General features: G+C 43.4%; 1 protein-coding gene across 4 annotated transcripts in view; it reads right to left on the minus strand.

Moving 5' to 3' along the window:
• Positions 1–20,968, minus strand: part of LHFPL3 (LHFPL tetraspan subfamily member 3) — a 256,819-nt gene that overhangs the window by 53,326 nt on the left and 182,525 nt on the right. Inside the window, exon 3 of one of the 4 annotated variants that reach the window (XM_063323473.1) lies at positions 9,332–9,500. The exons of the other annotated variants lie outside the window; for them this stretch is intronic. Within the exon in view, the coding sequence (XP_063179543.1) occupies positions 9,394–9,500 (107 nt within the window). The 3' untranslated portion in view covers positions 9,332–9,393. Of the gene's footprint in view, positions 1–9,331; positions 9,501–20,968 lie in introns of those variants that run through there. 4 annotated transcript variants of the gene reach the window in all.

The following is a 20,968-nucleotide window of genomic DNA, read 5'->3' on the forward strand; positions in this document are numbered from 1 at the left end:
AAAGCTTATTAAATGATTGACTGTCCAACTGGATATTCCTGTTGGCAAACACATTGCTCTGTGTGATAGATGGACATGAGGGTCAAGAGGTCATTCACTGAAGTGATCAGGCTTCATAAAATCTAGATTTGCAAACAGCCAGGGTGGTGGAACCGTGGTGAAGTTACTGCTGTCGGGTGATTGCCATTCGCTGCGACACCGCAAGTTCATTTGCGGAGCAGTGAAAGGATTTCCATTGAGGGAGAAGAGGGAGGGACTCTTGAAGCTTTGGCCCAGGGTTCGATGGATCTGCACATGCCCATGACCAGCCATGCTGCAGTGCCTGCCTTGGGAGCAGCAGTGTCTGGCCGCCACAGTGATCTGCTCTGGGTCACCAGTGCCGGTGGCTTCCTCACCCTGCTCTTGCAACATGGAGCCTGGCAGTACAAATGGGATGAAACCCATTCGCTGGTAATTCTTTGTGTGAGGAAATGCCCTAGCCCATCACCAGCAAAGGATTCATGAACCCTAGAGTCATAACGGTTTGGGTTGGAAGGCACCTTCAAAGACCATCTAGGCCAACCCTGTTGCTGTGGGTAGAGACATCTTTTACTAGGTCAGGTTGCTGAAGGTCACCCTTCATTTGGGACATACTAAAGCAACAATAAAATGCCTTCTTCGAAGAGACCACGTGTTTCTCCTGCTGTCAGCCAGCAAGTTGTAGCTTGATTCAGATTTTGGTCTCCCTGGTGGCTATGTTACCAGCAGGTCCCTGGTCCCACCAGCTCATTGCTTCCCTATACACCCTGCCCCATCACCTCCCCAGGCTTCCCTGTGGGTCAGTGGCTTCTCATCTCCCCCGCAGTGTTACTGACCTCTACTTGCAAGATGAAATGCAAAGGTCACTTGTGGAGTGCTTCCTGGCCATGAGCTACCTGGTGAGAGCAAGAGAGGGAAAGGAAAGGGGCTTTCCAGGGAGACCTCTGGACTGTAAGACTTCACAAACGTGCATTTTATCCATAACTGTGCAGATGAGCTGACAAGCCCGAAGCACAAAGAAGCCAATGTCCTACAGGACCCAGTCACAAACCCAATGCCCCAGCCTCCCTTCTGATATGGCACTTTCTTCTGAACCAAGGTGACAGGATTGTACCCCAAGGGAGCCCAAATGTATTTCAACAAACCTGCAGCCCCCTCAGCCCCCAAGTAGTCATGGTCCCATGCACAGCAGTGTGGAATTTGGTGAAGACATGAGATCTGGTGATGGCAGCCATGGCAACGTCACTTCCCACAGCCAGGCCCTCCCGTAGCTTCCCTCCTCCCCTGTGTTTCTTTGCCAACACAACTCACACCGACAGTAAGATTTCTGTCTAACCAGTCCAAAGCATTTGCGTTTTATGAAGTACTTCTCACATTAATGTTGTCTCATTCAGATTTTCTTTTTGGAGTAGATATTTCTTTAATTTTTTTAATCATACTGATTATTTTTTTTTCTTTTGGAGGGGAGATGGGCATGCTCTGCCTCCCAGGAGCAAGGCTGAGATCCTGGATGCTCATTTGAGACTGATGGGGAAGCAGCCTTTGAGGCCAGGCCGTCAGTGCCTGTAAATCCTCAGCTCCCAAATGCCCTAAGTTTATTGCTGTGGATTGGGATCCATCCAATTTGACCTCAATGAGAAAAAAGTTTTCCTGCTTTTTTTTTTTAGAGTTTTGGGATGGAGAAAGCACAAAGTGTTTTTTTTTCTTTTTCTGGAATACGAAGCGCTGGATCAGGCTTATGAACACTTGGGGCTACCTGTGCTTCACTTCACTCTGAGGAATGACAGGGGATCAGACTAGGCATTGGTTATTAAAAATTTATTTAGAGATGTTTCCTCCTTCCCAAATTAATGTCAAGAAAATCTTGTTGTTTGTTGCTTGCAAATTGTAGAGAATTTTTATGTTCCAGTGCATTTTCTCCTGAATGCTGACAGATTAGAAGAAACTCAAAATGATTATGTACATTAATAATAGAATACACATGTAAAGATAACTTTGAGATGTCTAAACTTTATGCATATTCCTCTAGATTGCTGTTAGCTTTTGTATGTGAATGGATAAAAAAAATACTGTGAACTAAATTTAAATGTAAATCTTTTTGTCTAAAAAGGAAAAATCATTTTTATCAATAAGTCCATCATGATTTGTAAACAGTCTTTGTTTTCCACTATGAAAAATAATCTTTCTATCTGCAAGGAATGCATTTCTAACCTTAAATAGCTGGTTCTATTCAAATTAGTTAGAGCTCAGCAAAACTCTCTTTCTTCCTCAAGTCATAAATTATTTGTTTTTCTAATAAAAAGTAGAACTTGATTTTATTTTGCTATGCCCACACAGCATCATCCCCTTGATATTATGTTTATTTAGAAATAGAAATGAAAGTTTTTCTTTCCTTTCTTCTGGAAAAAAATATATTTGGGGAAAAGAGAAAATCAACAATGCTTACATAAAGGTTGGCAACAGCGAAAAAATGTCTCCACTTATCTTTTTTTTTCATTTTTTCTGCATTTTTAGTTGTGTTCAGAAGCAATGCTATCTATGATCTCTGCATACGACACACTTGTTGAACCCTGAAAACCAGTGAAAAGCGGAAGGGTCGGCGGCGGGTGTCTCCACTGTCAGCCAGCCTCGCCGATGCCTGCTGGGCGATTTAATGATCGGATCGGCAGGAGCATTCAACCATTTGTTCTTGTTCTACAAGAGTCGCTGGCAGAATGCGAGGAAACGCACCACATGCAGTGGAGTGGCGGGGAACTTTGCTTGAGATAACCCATCAAGACCAAAGTCAGGAACCCAAGTGCCAGACACATGGTTTGAGGAACTTATTTTCCAAATTTAGTTATGTAACCGATATGTACACGATTTTTCCACAAGTTATTCAGGTGCCAGATCTTTTCAAATTATTTGCCTAATGACAGAGGTTAAATCAAATGGGACTGTATTAAATCACCCTAATTTGTAGGTCAAATATATCATGGGGGCAATTTGTCTGGAATTTGACTGACATGATGCCGGGGAGGAAGTTTGCCTTGTAAAGTTACGGGAGGCTTAACTGTTCAGCTTGCTATCTGGTCTAGTTATAGATAAGGAATATTTAGTAAATGGCACAATCTAAGCCTTGAAGAAACTGTATTGGGGTGCACAGGAACTAAAAAGGGCAAGAGTCCGGTTTTAATGAAATCAGTGCAATCACACAGACAGATCTGGTCTGGTCTCAGCCCGGGGTAGTCACTGCCACCTACGCAGAGCAAAGGAGTACGGTAAGTCAGTGGAAAAGAAGTTCTTCAGACATTTTCTTTGCAGCAATACTGTATGAAAATAGTTTGAGCTATCACTTCCAGAATGACAGATTAATCTAATTTGGGGGGAAAAGCAGAACTGACACTGATGGATGAACAGGCTGCAGGAGGGGCTGAGAGCAGGGTGTTAATCCTATTGCGGCATCTGAGCCGAGAGAGGACCTCATCCTCCAGCACTGATGACTCAGCAGAGGGCAGATATTCAAGGAAAGGTCCCGCTCTGTTTACTTAAAAAACTGGCTCTGGTAATTTAGTTTGCATGAGGGATGCAGGATCAACCCCCAGTTATGGCTGCAAGGTGTTAGGAGCTCCCCTGCTCCCTCTCCTGTCCCCAAGAGAAATCCCATGGCAAACAGGGATCCCCAAACCTGTTTGGGAGAAAAGCACTGCATTTCTCTTTTGAAGAACTACCATTTGAAATCTTTCATGTTTCAATTTTCTTTGTAACAATATATTATCAGATGTATTTGATGCCTAATTTAACCTGGTTTCTGCATGTCATTATGTTTATAAAATGTCTTTGTCTTTCAGTGAGGGAGATGCAACCACAAAATCTTGCTCTTTGGCTTAATTTCCAACTACTTGTCCTATTTGTTATTCTAGATCCAGGCCAGCCTGCTAAACATACTTAATAATTTACAGTTTTCAATGCCTATTGCCCTTGTCCAAAAGGCTAACTCTTTTCTTCAGCTCATTGGGAGCCCCGCAGAGGAAAATACTCTGAAAACTGCCAAGGTCAAGAGGCATTTCAGATTAAGGTTTATGTTGTGCTGTTATTTAAGTCAACAAAGGTAAATTCCAGCAGGAGGGATGTATTTAGACCACATGCAGTGTGTATTTACTGGTGAGGTAGAGCTGGAATGGGTATCTTCTCTTCCCATTGCCAGGAGGGACTGAGCAGGAGCGACGCGAGAGGGTGTGGAGCAAGATTTACCAGAGGATGCTGGGATGGGTAAAGAAAGAGCAGACAGCGGGAAAAGCCCCAGTAGCAGCAAGGCAAATACAAGGCAAAACCAAGTGAAGATACGTCTACATTGCAGCTATCTGGTAATGTGATTGCAGCTTGTAATCAAGGATAAATGAGGACAGCTGTGGCCTATCCTCTACCTTGTGAAACTTACAGCAGTGCAGGTGCAATGATGTAGGTGTCATTCACCGCTATTCTGCAGCATCCAGATGCATTGATTTATGGATACATTAAGCCTGTGCTACTAATTCTCCATTGCTGTGCCTGCACAAGCTAGCCCGGTGCTAACTCTGTCCCTTCTGTGTGGAGTCTGTCTGCATTTCCGAATTGCAGTGGTAACGAAGTCCCCAGGCTGGGCTGAAGAACTGGGCTCCAACCATAATGCAGATCTTGTGGTCGTGTCACTCAGTATTTCTGCTCAGGTCAAACCGGGAGAGAGGCAGAGCTGGCCCCGCTGGATGAGGAAGCATTGGCCAAAAGAGATACAGCTGTAATCAGTTCGCTGGTGCGATGTGCTTGAAACCAGCGTATGGGCTCCATATCTATATCACGTCGGGTACTGCTGGCTGAGCCTTGCCTGAACTTAGGGGGAAGGTACCTCAGTCACTCACTGCGAGAAAAACACAGGAGTGTCTTCTGAAGTTTATTAAAATGTGATTGAAATGAAATGAAGAGGAAAAAAAAATGAACAGCTTCTTGAACAGAGCAGCTCTGATCTTCAGGAGAGTAAAAGTAAAGCCCAAAATGGGGTGGGAGATATATACAGGGATACACTGATACAGATCTTCTAAAGTAACCATATGGAATGAATGGAGAATGAAACTGCAAAATGAACTGTAAACAGAATAAATTTACATGAAGCTGAACAAAACCAGGGAAGTTAGAGTCACTATCTTTATCTTGTGTGAAGGTTTTATTGTGCCTTCAGGATAAAAAGGAGCTTGAAAGGGTTATATATCTCATGAAACACATCTGCTGAGCTTCTAATGGTTATGCTGCAGGTATAAAACATTGCTTATCAAAGCCTAAATAATGTTCTCGCTTTCACATATAAAGAGGAACCGTAAAGTCTGGGAGTGGGATTCCCCAAAGCAGGCTCACGCCAGAAAAATACCTACTCATTCACTGCTGGCAGGGCTGGGAGCCTACGACTAATTCTACATCAATGAGGCTACTGGTTTGCTCTTAATCTATACACAAATCCCGTGGGTCCCCTAATATCCCTTAGCACTTAGACAGAAATAAGACAGAATTTAGCAAATATACAAACCAAGCAGAAATAAAGCAAATATACAAACCAAATAAATTATTGTTTCCTATGCATTGTCTATGCTAGTGATTATAATGAGACTATTCCTTGGCAAAGTCTGGGATAAATGAGCTGATCACATTCCCTTTCACTCTGGAAATGTCCCAGGGCTTCAAACGTTCTCAGGTAAATTTAGTGCTTACAGAAAATATTATACTGACAGCCCTGAAAAATTAAGTCTTTGTTTCCAAAAAACAGAAGAATGCTCAGTAGAAACAGATTTCTCCACAATTTACTGTCAATAGGCTGCCAGATCTCCTCTGGAAAATGGGATTTTCCATGCGAGAGACGCGGCTCCTGTGTCTCTTGTTAAGAGCAGAAGGGACATCCTTGTGTCTTCTGCAGACCCTCCTCAACGGAGCGAGGTGGCAGCCGTGCTGCTCACTGTAGGGCACCCAGACGCTGCACGACAGAGAGGGGGTAGGTCCATACCCGTGCTCGTGCTCTGCTGCCCAGGCGATGGCCTCCAGCATCTTACCCTGGTAAACCTGATGGCACCGGAGCTGCCCCTGACACCACAGCCCTGCCTTGTCTCTGTCTTCCCCATCTTCCCTGGTAGCACCGAACCCCACAGGCTGGCTGTTTTCTGTCCAGATGTCTTGGTATAGCCCTGCTCTATAGTTTCCCTGCTCTCTGTACATGTTCTCAACCATCCTGTTTGGTTCAAGCCCGTGAGAGACAGGCCTGGATTCAACCCAGTGAATCCGCAGCTTGACTCACCATTAACAGCACGCCTTTTCCAGGTTCTCAAGGCACCGGCACCAGATCTTGGCTATAAATCTTTTGCTATAGAGCAACCATGCTAGAAGGTGTTACAAAGTTCTGCTCCAGGAACACAGAGTATAATTTTTTTTTTTTTTTTAACATTTACCTGTGATGTTCCACATTCCTATTCATCCAAGAGTAAAGAGCACCAAGGAGCTTCTCATAGGACCCAGTGGGGTATCAGACCATGTATTTGGCAGGTTTGCCTGCTGCCCCTCGATGGTTTTTTGTTAGTCAGTTGCCTCGGTGGGTTTAAAAATATTTTAATTGATTCAAATACATTCACATCATTTCTGTAATGGTTTTTAATTGTGTAATTAGTGTAAATACATATAATCATGTAATTAGGCTGTGTAATTACAATGTGTAATAATATTGTAGTGCTGTTATACACACCTTTTTTAAACACAGAGGAAAAAAAAAGCATGCATACAACTCCAAAACATAAACATGAATCCCAGAGTATCTCTAAATATTTCCTTACATATATTCCAGTTTTCCTTGTGTGATCACGGAAGTTTGAGTACAGGAATATATGCCATTGTAAGGCTGCCAGGGAGACACTGAATACTTTTGGAAATCAGCTCCATTAAATTGTGTGATGCCAACATGAAATGCTGGTGTTCAGGTGGGGCATGTCTAAAGGCAGATGTTGAGGAAAGAAGAGGGAATTTAGCTGAAGACATGATTCTAAAGCGCACTTAATTCCTGCATGGATGCCCTCACTGCAAAGGATAACGGTGCTTTTACTACATGGCCTAACTCTCCTTTTCTTACAGTGGAAATGGATGCTGGCCTGACCCAGCTCTCCTTGAGGTCAGTGAAAAAGCTTCCAGTGTCTTCGGCAGGGTGGGTTCACACTCCCTGCCAGGCTCCAGGCTGATCTCACTCCGTGAAAGGCTTTAAGGTTCCTTGTACCTGTGGGAAATGGGTGCCTTAAGCTGCTCCCCCTTTCCCTGCACTGGTAAAGTCAGCCTTAATTTCAGGGATGTAAGCACTTGGATTCACCTACTTTTCTGAGACAGGGCAATGTGTCTTGAAAAGAAAGAGTTCATCGCTGTTAAGTTTCATCAGCTCCCAAGTGGATCAGGCAATCTATCCCACGACACTGAAAAGTGTTTTACAATTCATAGAATTAAACTACAATGGGATTAATAGTTAGTAATTACTGACTTGCTTTGAAGAGTTCAGATGAATGCCTCCAACGTTCAGCTACATTTTACTCATTCTAAGAAAAGGATGGTAAATCCCCAAACCAGACAGATGTTGCAGGTTTGCATATGTGACATCCTTCACCCCCAGCTGTGGAAACAATACTGTACCTGTCACTGGTTTTGTACAGAATTAATGAACAGTTTGCAAAATGTATCACATCCTTGATAGCTGAAGGACATGTTAATAATGCCTTATTTAGATTTTGCAGAAGCATGACCCAGTTTCATTCACACATTGGCATTGCAATTAACTACAGTGAATACAGCATTAAATGCAAACAGGTGCCAATGCTGGAAGGCTTCTGTGCAGTTACCTGAGTGGAAAACCCCTCCTAATGGTGCCTCCGATGAAATCGCACAGCTGGCTAATACCTCCTTTGCAATATGTACTGATCACTTCAGGATTCACCAGTCTTTCCAAAGGGTCTGCAAGAAGCCACGTCAACCTAACAGCTTATTGCCACCAAGAGGAGGTTTGAGTCTCCCTCCCTCCTCTTCCTCCTGAACCCGCAGACTGTGTGCTGGGCAACAACAGTCCGGGTGCTTCTGGAGCTTGCAGGACGTTTCTGCGATCTCATCTGATCATCAACACAAGAAGAACGTATTCACTTTTTTTTTTTGCTCTGTGATCTCCAACATGCAGCCCAGTAGCCACGAGGCAGGAGGATGGGGCGTGCACCCGAGGGAAGAGGGTTGAGGTGGGGAAGGCAACTGGACCTCCTTCATTTGGTGGTGAGGAGCTGTTGGATCAGCTCCTATACAATGCACATTGTTAGTACGAGCATCCAGGAGAGCATCCAAAGCACCCTACTGTGCCACAAGACATTCATTGCTAATGGAGACTGTATATTCTAATGGAGACTAAAGGTGTGTATACAAAAGATAAATAGACTTACAATCTAATATCCTTATTTTAGTTCACTTACTAGTGTCAAAATCTTACTTTTGTGTTGCTACTCTGTTAGGAAAAAGCTGCTTCTCCTCTCCCCAAAGTGAAAATAATAGTGGTTCAGATGAAAAGTCACACCAACACACATGGAAAATAAGCGGTTTCTAACCAATTCATACTTTTTTGGTATTTAAGAAAATGTGGATTGAATGATATATATTATAATGCTCTTTCAGCCTCTTAAAGATTGAGTTTTCCAGTGCTACTAAAATGTTAGCCATGCAGACAGCCTGCAGTGAAATCCAGGGGTGTCGGAACTAGATGATCTTTAAGGTCCCTTCCAACCCAAACCATTCTGTGATTCTATGATCTTTGGAGGGAACTCTATTAGCGAGAGACGTGTGTCTGTCCGCCCATGGAGCATGAGAGCCCCCAGGGCAGGAGGCACCCCCAAAATGGACAGGGCACCATTTTGTTTAGAATGTGCCTTAAAATGGTCAATTCACTTCCTTTATTGTGACAGCCTCATAATCACGGGAAGATAAATAAACTGAAGACAGAGATGGCTTTTCCAGCTCTGGCCAAAGCGGTGTGGGCAGTAGCAGGGCAACGGTAGGTGTTGGTGCACAACAGCACATTGGAACTCCATCCCTAACCAATCTGGGGGCAGAAGCGGCTGCTCGTTTCTTTGCCTGACAAGCTGACCTCCTGCTGTCTTGGACCAAACACCTGCTGGAAAACTGCATGGAAACCGCTCTATATTCAATTGGCAGAGCGGGGAAAACTTCTCCGAGCAAATGTTTTATTCATTGAATTTAGCTCCATGATTTCTGCTGGTGATTTCTGTGGTAACGGGGTTTGATTTCTGCGGTAACGGGGTTTGATTTCCACATGTTTGCTGTTCGCAGCTCAATCTGTTTGTTCTGCTTCTGCTATTCTGAGCCGCTCCATCTTCTGCCTGCTACTCTTATTTGTTCCGGGAGGATGGTTCCTAACTTCATGTGGCGTGTTTTTCTTCTTCCTGAACAAATATCTGAAACTTTTGGAGAAAGGAGAAAAAAAGAAATCAGAGATTTCTAACTAATGAGGTGAAGCCACACAGAGAAAACCTCTGCACGACGTGCAACTTTTCTGGTTGGACCTTCTCTTCCTTGGAATTTGCTGTGAGTTAGCTGATCGCTGATACGAATGTTTGTAGCAAACAAAGACTGAGATATCAAAGCAACTGCATGAGTTTTATTTGTATGTATCTTGGCGAACGCCTCTTACTGCCGATCTCCAGCAGCTTGGCCAGAGCAGTTGCTACAGCAGCTGAAGTTTCTCCTGGCAATCACTCAAGGCGCACGGGTCCTGCTGAACCCGCTGATCAATGAGACACAGTTTTTTTCCTCTGTACAGTGCAGATTCGGGGGTTGCTGCTTGCATAAGTGAAAAAGCAAAAGCCCTGAGCAGACCGGAGCGCAGAGGAGCCTGGTGCGGCATTAATGAGAGCGCGGTGTTAATGAGAGCAGTGCTCAGCCCTGACTGGATCCCACCTGGCAGCCGGAGCACGGCAGCCACCTGCCAAGCCACCCAGCACCGCCGGGAGAGGATGTCACCTTGTCCCCCCCCTCCCCGGCACTGCCATCCTCCCATCTCATCCCGCCCTGCTTCCTGTATACAGACACACCTCACACCCTGCGTTTGCTGGAGAAACAGGTCGGTTTGGGACATACAGCCCCGCTCTGCAGACATGACGCCTGCGACGCTGCTCGGCCTCGTCCCTCTGCACGGGATGAGATTTGTGCCGTTCCCTCTTTGGCTCTGCCTTACACTATTTGAACAAATCAGCGCCTCCTTTCAACTTTCTCTGTTTGACTAACGCTACATGAGAGTTATTTACAGCAAATTGTTTTTTTTTCAGTAATATGCACGTTTATGATATCTTCCTCATGAGGAACTCCAACCATTTCAGAAGTGTTAATTGAAAAATTCCTTACAGAAGATGCTGGAGGCAAGCAAATAGTGCTGGAGCCTCAGGGAAACTGAGGCACGGAGCAGTTACGTGCTTTGCCCAAAGTCATACAGAATTGGAAATAGTCTTTCGACTGCCCACTCTTCTGCTCTGGCCTCAAGGCGAGGACTGATTCCAGCCTCCTCCTGTTCTGCTTTTTGGGTGCTTTTGAGCAAAAATACAGTATTCATTTTGAATCCAGATAACTGTAGTTATTCCAGCACTGAATTATGTCTCCTTTTCCTGCACCTAACTGCATTTCTTCTGATTGCAGAGGGCTAGACAAGCTTTTGGTGAGACGGACCGGGCAGCGATGCTGGGGGACACTCGGTGTTTGTTCATCACACAAACAACTCAGAGGACCCTGCGCGGCCGCCTGCGTCTGAAAGGGGGAACGCAGCTCAAGCCCATAGATCTTGCACGTCAACAGGGTTTCTTCACTCAGGCAGTATTTGAACAAATTTGAACAAAGCTATGAGGCTGTGAAGACCTGAGGCTCTGCCTGGTGCCTGCGTGGGCTGCTGTGAGCTTAGGGGATCTGCGCACTGTGCTCCGTTAGGTGATATACACATTGCCAAAGACAAAAATACCCGGAACGCTCCTTTCCAGATGGAAACAGCATCTCAGCAACATCCGGAGGAGGTAATCGAGACACAGAGATTGACACCAGCACATTCACTTGGCACAAGGTGCTGTGAGGATATAAGCCGAGTCCTAAACCCAATACGGCTGTGTCAGCTCCGCGCTGTGCTGAGGCGCGTCGCCTCTGGGCTTGGTGCTGGTACGGAGCCATGCTGCTGCAGCTGCCTCCAGGCCTGGGGCGAGCAGTGTCCCTCAAGGGCCATCTGCTCCAAACCCTGCTGTGCCACCACAGCCCTGCCGCAACCTCCTTCCCTCCCAAGCTCAGGGAGGCACATGCATGGAAGAATATGCTGCCACGGGCTAAGTTACACTATACCTAATGCTTGCCTAAAAATGTCTCAGCAAGCGAAGTAATTGAATTAAGAACATTTTTCCATTGGGTACCGACAACTGTGCATTTTGCCCATCCTTTTTTTTAGATGCTTTGAACCAGGAGTTACAATCCGACTCCAGGTCAGTCTCTAGGTTTAGTCAGCTGGACAGAGGATAATGAGGTTTTTGTTTCAGAAAAAAACTGTCCTCACAGTTTTGTTAGAACAAAGATTACAGGTTCAATTCAGATCTTGCTCACACCGCTGTGAGGGCTGAAGTAGCTTTTTGCAGCTGCAGCAGAAATCAGGTGATGGAGATTTATTCTGGATGCCCACTCCGCCACCGAAAACCACTCACTCCCCATGCTCTCTGTGGAGGTGCTGGGTGTGGGTTCAGCCTAAAAGGTGACCGAAACCTGGATGGAGCTGCCAGACACAGCACAGCCTGGCGCAGTGCTGGTGAGGCTGCACGCTAACAACACTTGCTTTTATCCCACATTTTATCCCCAGCCATAACAAGAGAAATGCTGCATCTTCAAAATGCTGCGTTTCCTAGACCAGTGCTTCTCTAGCTTTTTCTCTTTAAAGGGAATTGCTGCAAAGTGTTGATTGACAGTATTTGTGAATATAGCTTTTTACCTATCTACAAACCACTTATACTGCCGGCACTGCTTGCCTACTGCTCATTAGAAATAGTTAGTATCTATTTTCTGGGATCTAAAACAAGTTCCCCAGGCATGGCCCATGGCCCATTCAGTTCATCAGCTGCAGCAAACATCATGTCTTCAATCAGTATTGTGGACTTCATCTCACGAACCCAGTAGCATAAGCCCTGGTAGCATTTGGCACATTTGAATTGTTATCTGTAGATGAGAATTGATTATTTCGTATGCACCGACCTTCAGAAAAGTTTCTTACAGCAGCTGCTGACATGATAGTATCTCCTAGGAAGATTATCATCGGCGGAGGCAGGTCGGTTGGTTCTACCTTATTTATCTTTGGCTGAACAAGGGAACAAATTCTCTGAAGCACAGCCTGAGATCTTATCGGACAGAACTTAATAGGCATTGCCCGTTCCCCAGCATGTTTTGTGAGCTGCCCCCACAGCAAAGCTCTGAGTGAAAGGTACTGGCCATTCCTGTGTTGCAAATGTTTTTAAGTATAACTGTTAGGTAAATAACCAATTTTTCAGTTCAATGGCTGAAGCAAGCAGTGGAAAAATAGTTTGTGACTGAACCGAAACAGAATTTTTACAGTTTCTTTTGAAAAACGGGGTTTCCACTACTTCCTATTGTATCATTTTCTTTAAAGTTAAACCAAAACATTCCACTAAATACTTTGTGAGTTATTTAGGTACTTGAATAACCTTTTTATTTGTCAGTTTTAAATAAGCCTAATGTTGCATGAATGGTACAAGGAATCAGTGAAGCCTGGCTTTCAACGAACAGCATGTGTCCTCCTCCTTCTACATGGCCAGAGTACAATGACCCAGCTCCTTTGCCACCATCCCATGACACCTCCATAGCAATACCCTGTTTCCTCTTGCACCCATGCAACCTTCTGTCTATGATACCCATCTTTCTCATGTCCTCAGATCCTTCACTAGTACTTCCAGCTCCCTTCATACCCAGGCTCTTTCCAAACTCCCAAGGCCCACATGTCCCAGATGTCTCTCTCCTACAGGACTTTTGTCCTTATTCTACTTTCCCTACTTAAAAAAAATAAATAAATATATATATATTGTAGAATCACAGAATGGTTTGGGTTGGAAGGGACCTTAAAGATCATCTAGTTCCCACCCCCCTGCCATGGGCAGGGACACCTCCCACTAGACCAGGTTGCTCAAAGCCCCATCCAGCCTGGCCTTGAACACTTCCAGGGATGGGGCATCCACAGCTTCCCTGGGCAGCCTGTTCCTGTGTCTCACCACCCTCAAAGTGAATAATTTCTTCCTAATATCCAATCTAAATCTGCCCTCTTTCAGTTCATACCTACACACATACAGACATACTTGCAATGTTTCCCATGTACTCCGCATAGCTTTATTTAGCATGACAGATGATGAAGAAATGGCAGGCAGTGCAGCATGTCTGAAATGAGATTTGTGCTGACTTGGTCAGCCAAGTGCTGTTAAGGGCTGAATCTCCCGGCTTTCCCTTAGTGGGATCACTAGCTAATGCTCCCTTTTTTTTTATCCAGTCATTGATCTTCAGAACGATTCTGTAAGTTTGATATTTTTTTGAGATGTTAGCCTTTTGTTAAATTTTGTTGAAATTGGACAATGGATGTAACAGTTATTAGGGAGGGGGACTGGTAAACAGGTGGGCAGATAACCAGTGTAATTTCATAAGAAAATTATTTTGATTGGAAAATAAGATATTTTTGCCTTCAGATATCAAAATGAAGTGTATTAGCATAAAAAAAAATCCAACTAAAGCAAAGCATTAAGTTCAATAGCCATCCATTAAAAGGCTTTGTTTGTTGAAATACTATTGCTCATTGAAATTGCAGTTTGTCAAAAAGGCTCCATAACTGGGTTTGTGTTGGTTTGAGAACTAGCTGGTACACATCATGCCACGAGGAATCATGGTGACATTGTTGAAACCAAAGTTTAATTTCTGACTATATGTTGATTGTCATTGAAAAAATCCTTCTATTTCTCAGAGGACAGGGAAATATAACAATCAGGAATGTCATCCCTGCTACCAGCTCTGAAGGTATGTGAATTTAACTTCAGAACTTGGACATGTTGCAAATCTAAACAGGGAGCTACAGTTCCTCTACTTGTGTTATCCAACTGCACAGTGCAGCATTCAAGCGTATGACCTGCCATTGTAGTGCCAAGGTTGATTTGCCTGTTAGTGTCTTTTTAAAAGCAACAATTATTAATGCAGACCTGGAAGGATGGGAGGGCCAGCCATTCATTGCTATAAGGCACAAATTCTTCCTTTAAATGAGAATGCAAGTTAAAAATCAGATTATCCAAATGGGAGAGCAGAGCATAGAAGGAGGACTATTTTTATCTTAAATACCACATTATGATGTTCATTGGGAATTGGGAACTCATCTGTCACTAGAAAACGGCAGACAAAGCAAAATTGTAATCCCTGAAGACTAAATTTCTTGGAAACTTAGAGAAAGAAGTGTCAAATACTAGGTTAATTCACTTTACTAATTCAATAGGATTCAAATGCTGAGGTGGAGTGGGAATGAAAAGACACTGCTGTACTTTCCAAGGCAGACACAAGCCAGTGAAAGGTGACCTTTGGCTCTTCCACGTAGCCCTGCCAAAATGTATCAGCTCTTGCCTAACACGCACACTGCACCCATCTCCATCATGTGCCCAATCTGCAAGGACAGTCCTGTCAGGAGCAAGCAGTTGTCGTTCTTCAGAAGAGACCTCGCCTTTTGGGTGCATGATATTCAATACTGACAATCTGATTTTCAGAGATTTGAGAAGCATGTCTAGGGAAATTCCAATTCTGGAAATAGGTATTAGCTAAAGTTACGAATCCAATGATGATGGCATCCAAAGGTAGATATGTTCTCCATTCATTTCTGAGTCTTCCTAGTTAGAACGTTTGTTAGTACAGGGTTAAGATATATGGGTTTTTTTTGTTGTTGGCAGCTGTCTACTATCAGCTGAGCAGAAACCAACCCTTTTTTACATACTTCAGCCATCAGTCATCCTCCAGATTCAATTTTCAGTCAATTTTCATCAAATATGTGCTATACTTGAGACAATGATCTAGAAATGAAAAGTACCAAGTACCTCAAGCTGTCAAAGCAAGCCAGTTCACAAATTCCACTCTTAGAAAAAAGGCACAAAACATTAACTAGACTGGACAAGTGATGAATTGCTGCATTCTTTTCCTGTTAAAAAAATGGAATTGGTCAATGCAGTGGTCTTTGATCTGAGTGATAGCTATAACACTCCATGTATACTTATTATATGATAACATTCACCTCCCGTTCCCAAGCAGACTAAGAATGAAAATACCATTTATAATGCTTTTACTGTTAGAGTTTAGAAAGTAATACTAAATATATATTAAAAATTAGAAAAATTCCCTTTTGCTTTTGTTTTTTGTCTGCTTAAATGATGATATAATCTTTTTTCTATAATTATGAAAATATAAATTGAGAAAACACCTACTCCTGGGATTATGAATGTTGAAGGTCTGAAATAAAAGTGAAATAAAGAGATTTGCAAAGCAAATGGGATACAAATACACGCTCTATGAAAAGAGAGGCAAAAAAGGCAGGGAAAAGAAAGAAGAAAGGAGAACCACGGTGGAACTGAGGCACAGCCCAGGAAATCTGACCAGAAAAGAAAATGGAAGAATTAAAATTATTTATTAAAATGCCTAGTTCGAAAGACATTATACTTTCCCTCTCTGCAACTTTTTCAATGAGGGCCTTAATTTATGGCAGAAGACAACCTAGCTATAGGTCTAGACAAACATAGGCTGATAACTGTGATTTCAATGCTATGCAGAGCTTCAGAGAATATTCTGAAGAATAATGGGACAAAAGGTAATGCAGGTTTAGCGGGTGCTGAACTAACCTGACGGGTTTTAGGTGTCACTCTAGAGTATTAAAAAAGAATCTAAGTAGCACATAGTGTGCCATGGTGGGGACCAACATCACCGGCCACCAGGACCTCTCGCAGTCCTTACCCCATTTCCTTGCCATGGTCCCTGTGCTTCCAGTGCTCTGAAGGGTCTCGGTAGTCATACATGTACAAGTATATATGCTTCAAGGCTTGTAAGACCACACTAAAGAAGGCCCTCTGTGAACTGATAAGCACAGAAGCTGAGGGGATGGCACCATTGAAAGCATGTGCGCTCACATCCATAGGCATAAGGTAAGGATTTGGCTGGAAAGGGAAAGAATATGAAGATGCCCCACCCCTGGAGGTGTTCAAGGCCAGGCTGGATGGGGCTTTGAGCAGCCTGGTCTAGTGGGAGGTGTCCCTGCCCATGGCAGGGGGTTGGAACTAGATGGTCTTTAAGGTCCCTTCCAACCCAAACCACTCTATGATATGATGATTCTATGCCACTAACCCTTTCAGGTGAACCAACAGGACACAGACTGTTGGTTGTTCTGTTTTCCTGCTGGACTTCACAGCACCATGAACTTCCCATCCTGGATTTCTCTTCATATTTCTTCACTAAGTCATACCTACTCTTTGCCTAGAAACAGGGAGAATTGGTCCCTTGCAAAGTGGACACCCTATCAGAGCCAAAGACCCAAGCAGTGGCCTTTGGACTTCCCCTTCACATTCAGCTCCAGCTTTTCCAGAGGTTCCCAGGTTGCTCTTTCAAAACCACTTGCCATAGTACAGAGGGCAAAGATCAAAATTACCCTATCCACAAAGGTTTTTTGAGACTGATGTTGGGTGAGCACATACCCTGTATCTGTCTGCCAAGGACATTAACTGCACTGAAAAGCAATGGACGGGTTTCAGCTGGACTTACGGAAGAAGGTGACGCCTTGGCAAATTGTTTGTGATTAGGATCTTGCATAGATATTTTTTTGAAATTTGAAATCCTATCAGTTCATGCTGTAAACCTCAATACTTAACATTTTGAGAATGTTTTTATACCTATATTTGTGTTTGAGTACAACTTTACTACCTCTAACCTTTGTGAGAACTGCTTGATAGATGAGCAGACGCAGCCTCGTTTGCCAGCTGTTCACTAGTGTATAAATGATTGATCAGTGTATAAACCTGCTGATCTTCTGGCTTCATTGTAAACATACAACTTCTAATCATTTCACAGAGCCCTTTTAGGGATTTATTTAAGATAAGCTTGTCAGTCCTCTTCAGGAAAATAGTTGGGCTGATGGTTATATGGGAGGATTTATTGTACTTAATAACATGTCATCTTTGCCCATATGGGATAAGAATTAACATCTACAGAGCAGCAGGGAGAATACTTATAAAACTGAGGCAGAACAATGGAGGGTAGTTTTGCTCTTCAGAAAGCTGCCGCCTCTGCTTGGAAATGCTGAAGCCACATGCCAGTGAATGCTCAGAGGTTTTCAGCTATCCTTTTAAATTCAACAATTAGATGCTGCAGGCTAGTTCTGAAAGGGCACAGAAATGCCGCCTTAACGCCGATACAAATTTTTATTTTCCCAAGCAAGTTGCTCTTTAACCATTTGGCATTACTGCCTTCCACGTTGCCAAATCCAGCATTGCCATTAAGGATGCAAGTGCTGTGTTTTGTGGCTGTTCTCCTATGGACGGCGCCTTTATACTTTGCCAGCATGGCTTCTATACTGTATTTCCAAACAGCTCTTTGTCAACGTTTTCTTCTCCTTAATATTTGAAACACACTGAATGATTTCTAGTACACTTCCACTTTCTCTAGTAGACCAGTATTTTGTCTCTGTAGGATATATGATGTCTGATCTTTATTGTTTTATCAGAGTTTTATTTGCAAGGGGTCAGGCAGTTGTTATTGTCAGAGTGGTATGACAGTTTTCCAAAGGAAATGTGAAGGTATTTGATACATATCAAACATTAAGCCACCTGAAAAACATTGTTTGAAACTCTGTGCTCTAGGATTATTATTGAGGGCCACTTAAAAAGTGTATGAATTGCTCTAATGGATTAAATTTACTCCTACCCTCTAAAATTCCTACTGATTTCACAGGATGAAAAAAACCCCCACTGAATAATCATGTTCAACATGCCCAGTGGAAAAGCTTTGAAGATTTTGGTTCAATAATCTACTTAAAAAGAAAAAGAATACTAGTAAACATTTTGTATAAAATTAGTCCATTTTAGCTATGCCAATCTAATTTGGTTTTTGAATGTGCTTTTTTTGAAGTAACCATTAAATAACTGAACTATTGCACATATTCCAGATGCATCCATTTTGGCAGGCATTTACATAACACTGCTATTTTTCTCAATTCTTATCCAATGTGCACTTATCATCAACATGTATTTTTATGGCAGAAATGTAAAAAGTACAGCTTTTGTGTTCAGGAAGCAAGAAATTATCTACCTTTACAGTCATCGCTGACAGTAACACTGGTGGATTTACTCAGTATTTCCAGATTGCTGTCCATCTATTAGACCCTACAGTGGGCATTCAGGGTCTCCAGCTGCACCAGACAACGGGGAGCATTAATATCGCAAAGATTTCTCTTTATTGACTGAGCTGCTCATATGCAGTGGGAGGTTATGAAACCCTTGGAAGAGTGAGGATGGAAAGCAAAGAAAGTCATAGGGAGGCACAAAGTGCCCCAACACTGTTAGTTCAGACAACAGGGCTTATGTTGGGATGAATTCAGTGCACATGTAGAAAAGAAAGAAGGTGGCTCCGACTCTCCTTCTTCACATCTTTTAATATCCTTCCAGTGAGGAAGAAGGAGGAGACAGACCTACAACATCCAGATTTTCTCCAGACTGCTGGGAGCCAGTGGCAATGTCCATTTTCTCTTCCTCTCAACTGCTGTGATGAAGAGGACCAAAGAAGTCTTTGTGTGTGCTACCAAATGGCTGATTCTATAAGCACAGCCTGATGCAAAAAGACACGTCAAGGAGCAAGAAACATAGCCACACACTGACAGAGAGCACGTGGAAAGAACAGGAGCTGGAGAGGTGCTGGCAGCCAGAGGGGCTACGAGCATCTCGGCTGCAGACAAGGAAATGCTGAGCAGAAGTTGAGGGGCTGTAACACCTCTGGGTACGGCAGGGTCAGAACCACTCCGGGAACAGTGTCCAGCTCTGGTTCCACGGTTCACGCAGTGCTGACTAACTGGAGGGGATTCAGGCCATTCTACAGCCTGTGTGATATTGGAGAGTAGTTAAAATGATCGCGCTGATCCTTTCAGCCTCTTATCAGACACAGAGTTATACAAAGAGCGGTGAGTTTTGGTTTCAGTACGTACATACTGGACAGGAACAATACACCTAGTGATTAGGAGAGAATCATTTGGGAACATCAGAAAGCAGGAACTGAGGGAAATAGCCTGCACGAACCTGAGCAATGGTCAGGTTGTGTCAAAAGCTGCCACGTAGAAGGGTGCCAGTGCTCTGAGATGAAAGAGCGCTTTGAGATGAATGACTTGTGCAATGACATCCTCATGCCAGCTCATTACGATCCTGAAAAGTTTTAGATTTACAAAACCAAGGTGAAGGCAGTTGGTAAAATCAAGTGCGGTGTGGTGTTGTAAATACATTTAGTCAAATGGGATTGCAACTAAACCTCTATTTTCAGTTTTGCCATGTCTATAGAGTACATTTCATGCTAAATGCACTTGAAGGAGGTGCATAAAAATATTTCTGACAGTTGGCGTGCTTGCATGCCGAATGCCTGAAAGACAACATAATAACGTGGACCGTGTGCTACAAGCCAATTCATTTATTTCATTTAAAAACATAAATTAAGAAAAAAAATCCTCCAGACACAGAGATATGCAAAACCTTGATAGAATATCCTTGGATTACAATTTCACTTACATATTGTGTTCCTTTTTAGCAAATGAAGTTATTCCACACCTACAGTGATCTTGAATGCAATATTACTCATGAGTATCACGTTTCTGTTTTCTCTTCCACTGCTGTTTTCTGGTATTGTATCGAGTAAAACTGTGCAAACACATCAAAGTCAACAGACAAAGATGTTGGCAGCGAAGTGCAGAACCCTAACTTTCAGCTGCAGCAAACTTGGCCCTGGTAGGGTCATCTCAGAGACCAAAATACGTGTGTGCCCTCGTCTGGGCCTGTCCCAGGGCCAGGCTTCCCAGGAATCCAGGCAGAGGTCAGCGGGAACAACAAACTGGAGCCCACCAGGCTTGTCATTCAGAAGAATGACACAAATGTTTTTTTTGCAGACAGAAAATGATCCTGGCTTTATGAAACTGCTGAAGAAGAGTCAAAACAAATTCACAGTGGAAATGAGATAATTAAACTAATGACTTTCTAAATCATGAGAAAGATTTCAAAAAAAATTTCTGGAACTTGCTTCAGGAAGGAACAATTACACCTCAGTTCTACGGGCTTCCTCTGTGTGTGAGGACAAGGCATTAGGGCTGGTGTGAACATATGGACAGCCCGGGCATCTCTCCGAAATGGCAGGCTGGACTGGGCAGCAGAAAAGTCCTCACAGATCAGCTGTTCTCAGTCACAGTCCGGATTCTTGGCACAAACCCTCCTTGATTTTTTTAGTCTACACTTTGACCAAAAACATCAATGCAAGAACAGCTGAGTCATGATCTCTCTATCAGTAGGGAAGAAGGTGTGGATGGTGGGGTATGATAATCTTTGTGCATGACTAGCCCTACCCAGAATGAAATGTGTGCCAGCTGCTTCCCTTTTATATATCTATGTATTGTGAAATACCTCTGATTTTTTTGTCCAAGCTTCAAAACATTATTTCTAATGCAACTACTAGTGATGGCACAGTCGGACTCGTCAGTTTTTAGCTCAGTAAATACGGTAGTGCTTCTAACAGGCCATAGGCTTCACCTTAAGTTAACAACACAGATCTCCAGATCTGTCCAGGCTTCGTATGGACTTGTCTTGACCAGCCCAGAGAT

Source organism: Chroicocephalus ridibundus, chromosome 1 (assembly GCF_963924245.1).
Source record: "Chroicocephalus ridibundus chromosome 1, bChrRid1.1, whole genome shotgun sequence".
NCBI lineage: Eukaryota > Metazoa > Chordata > Aves > Charadriiformes > Laridae > Chroicocephalus > Chroicocephalus ridibundus.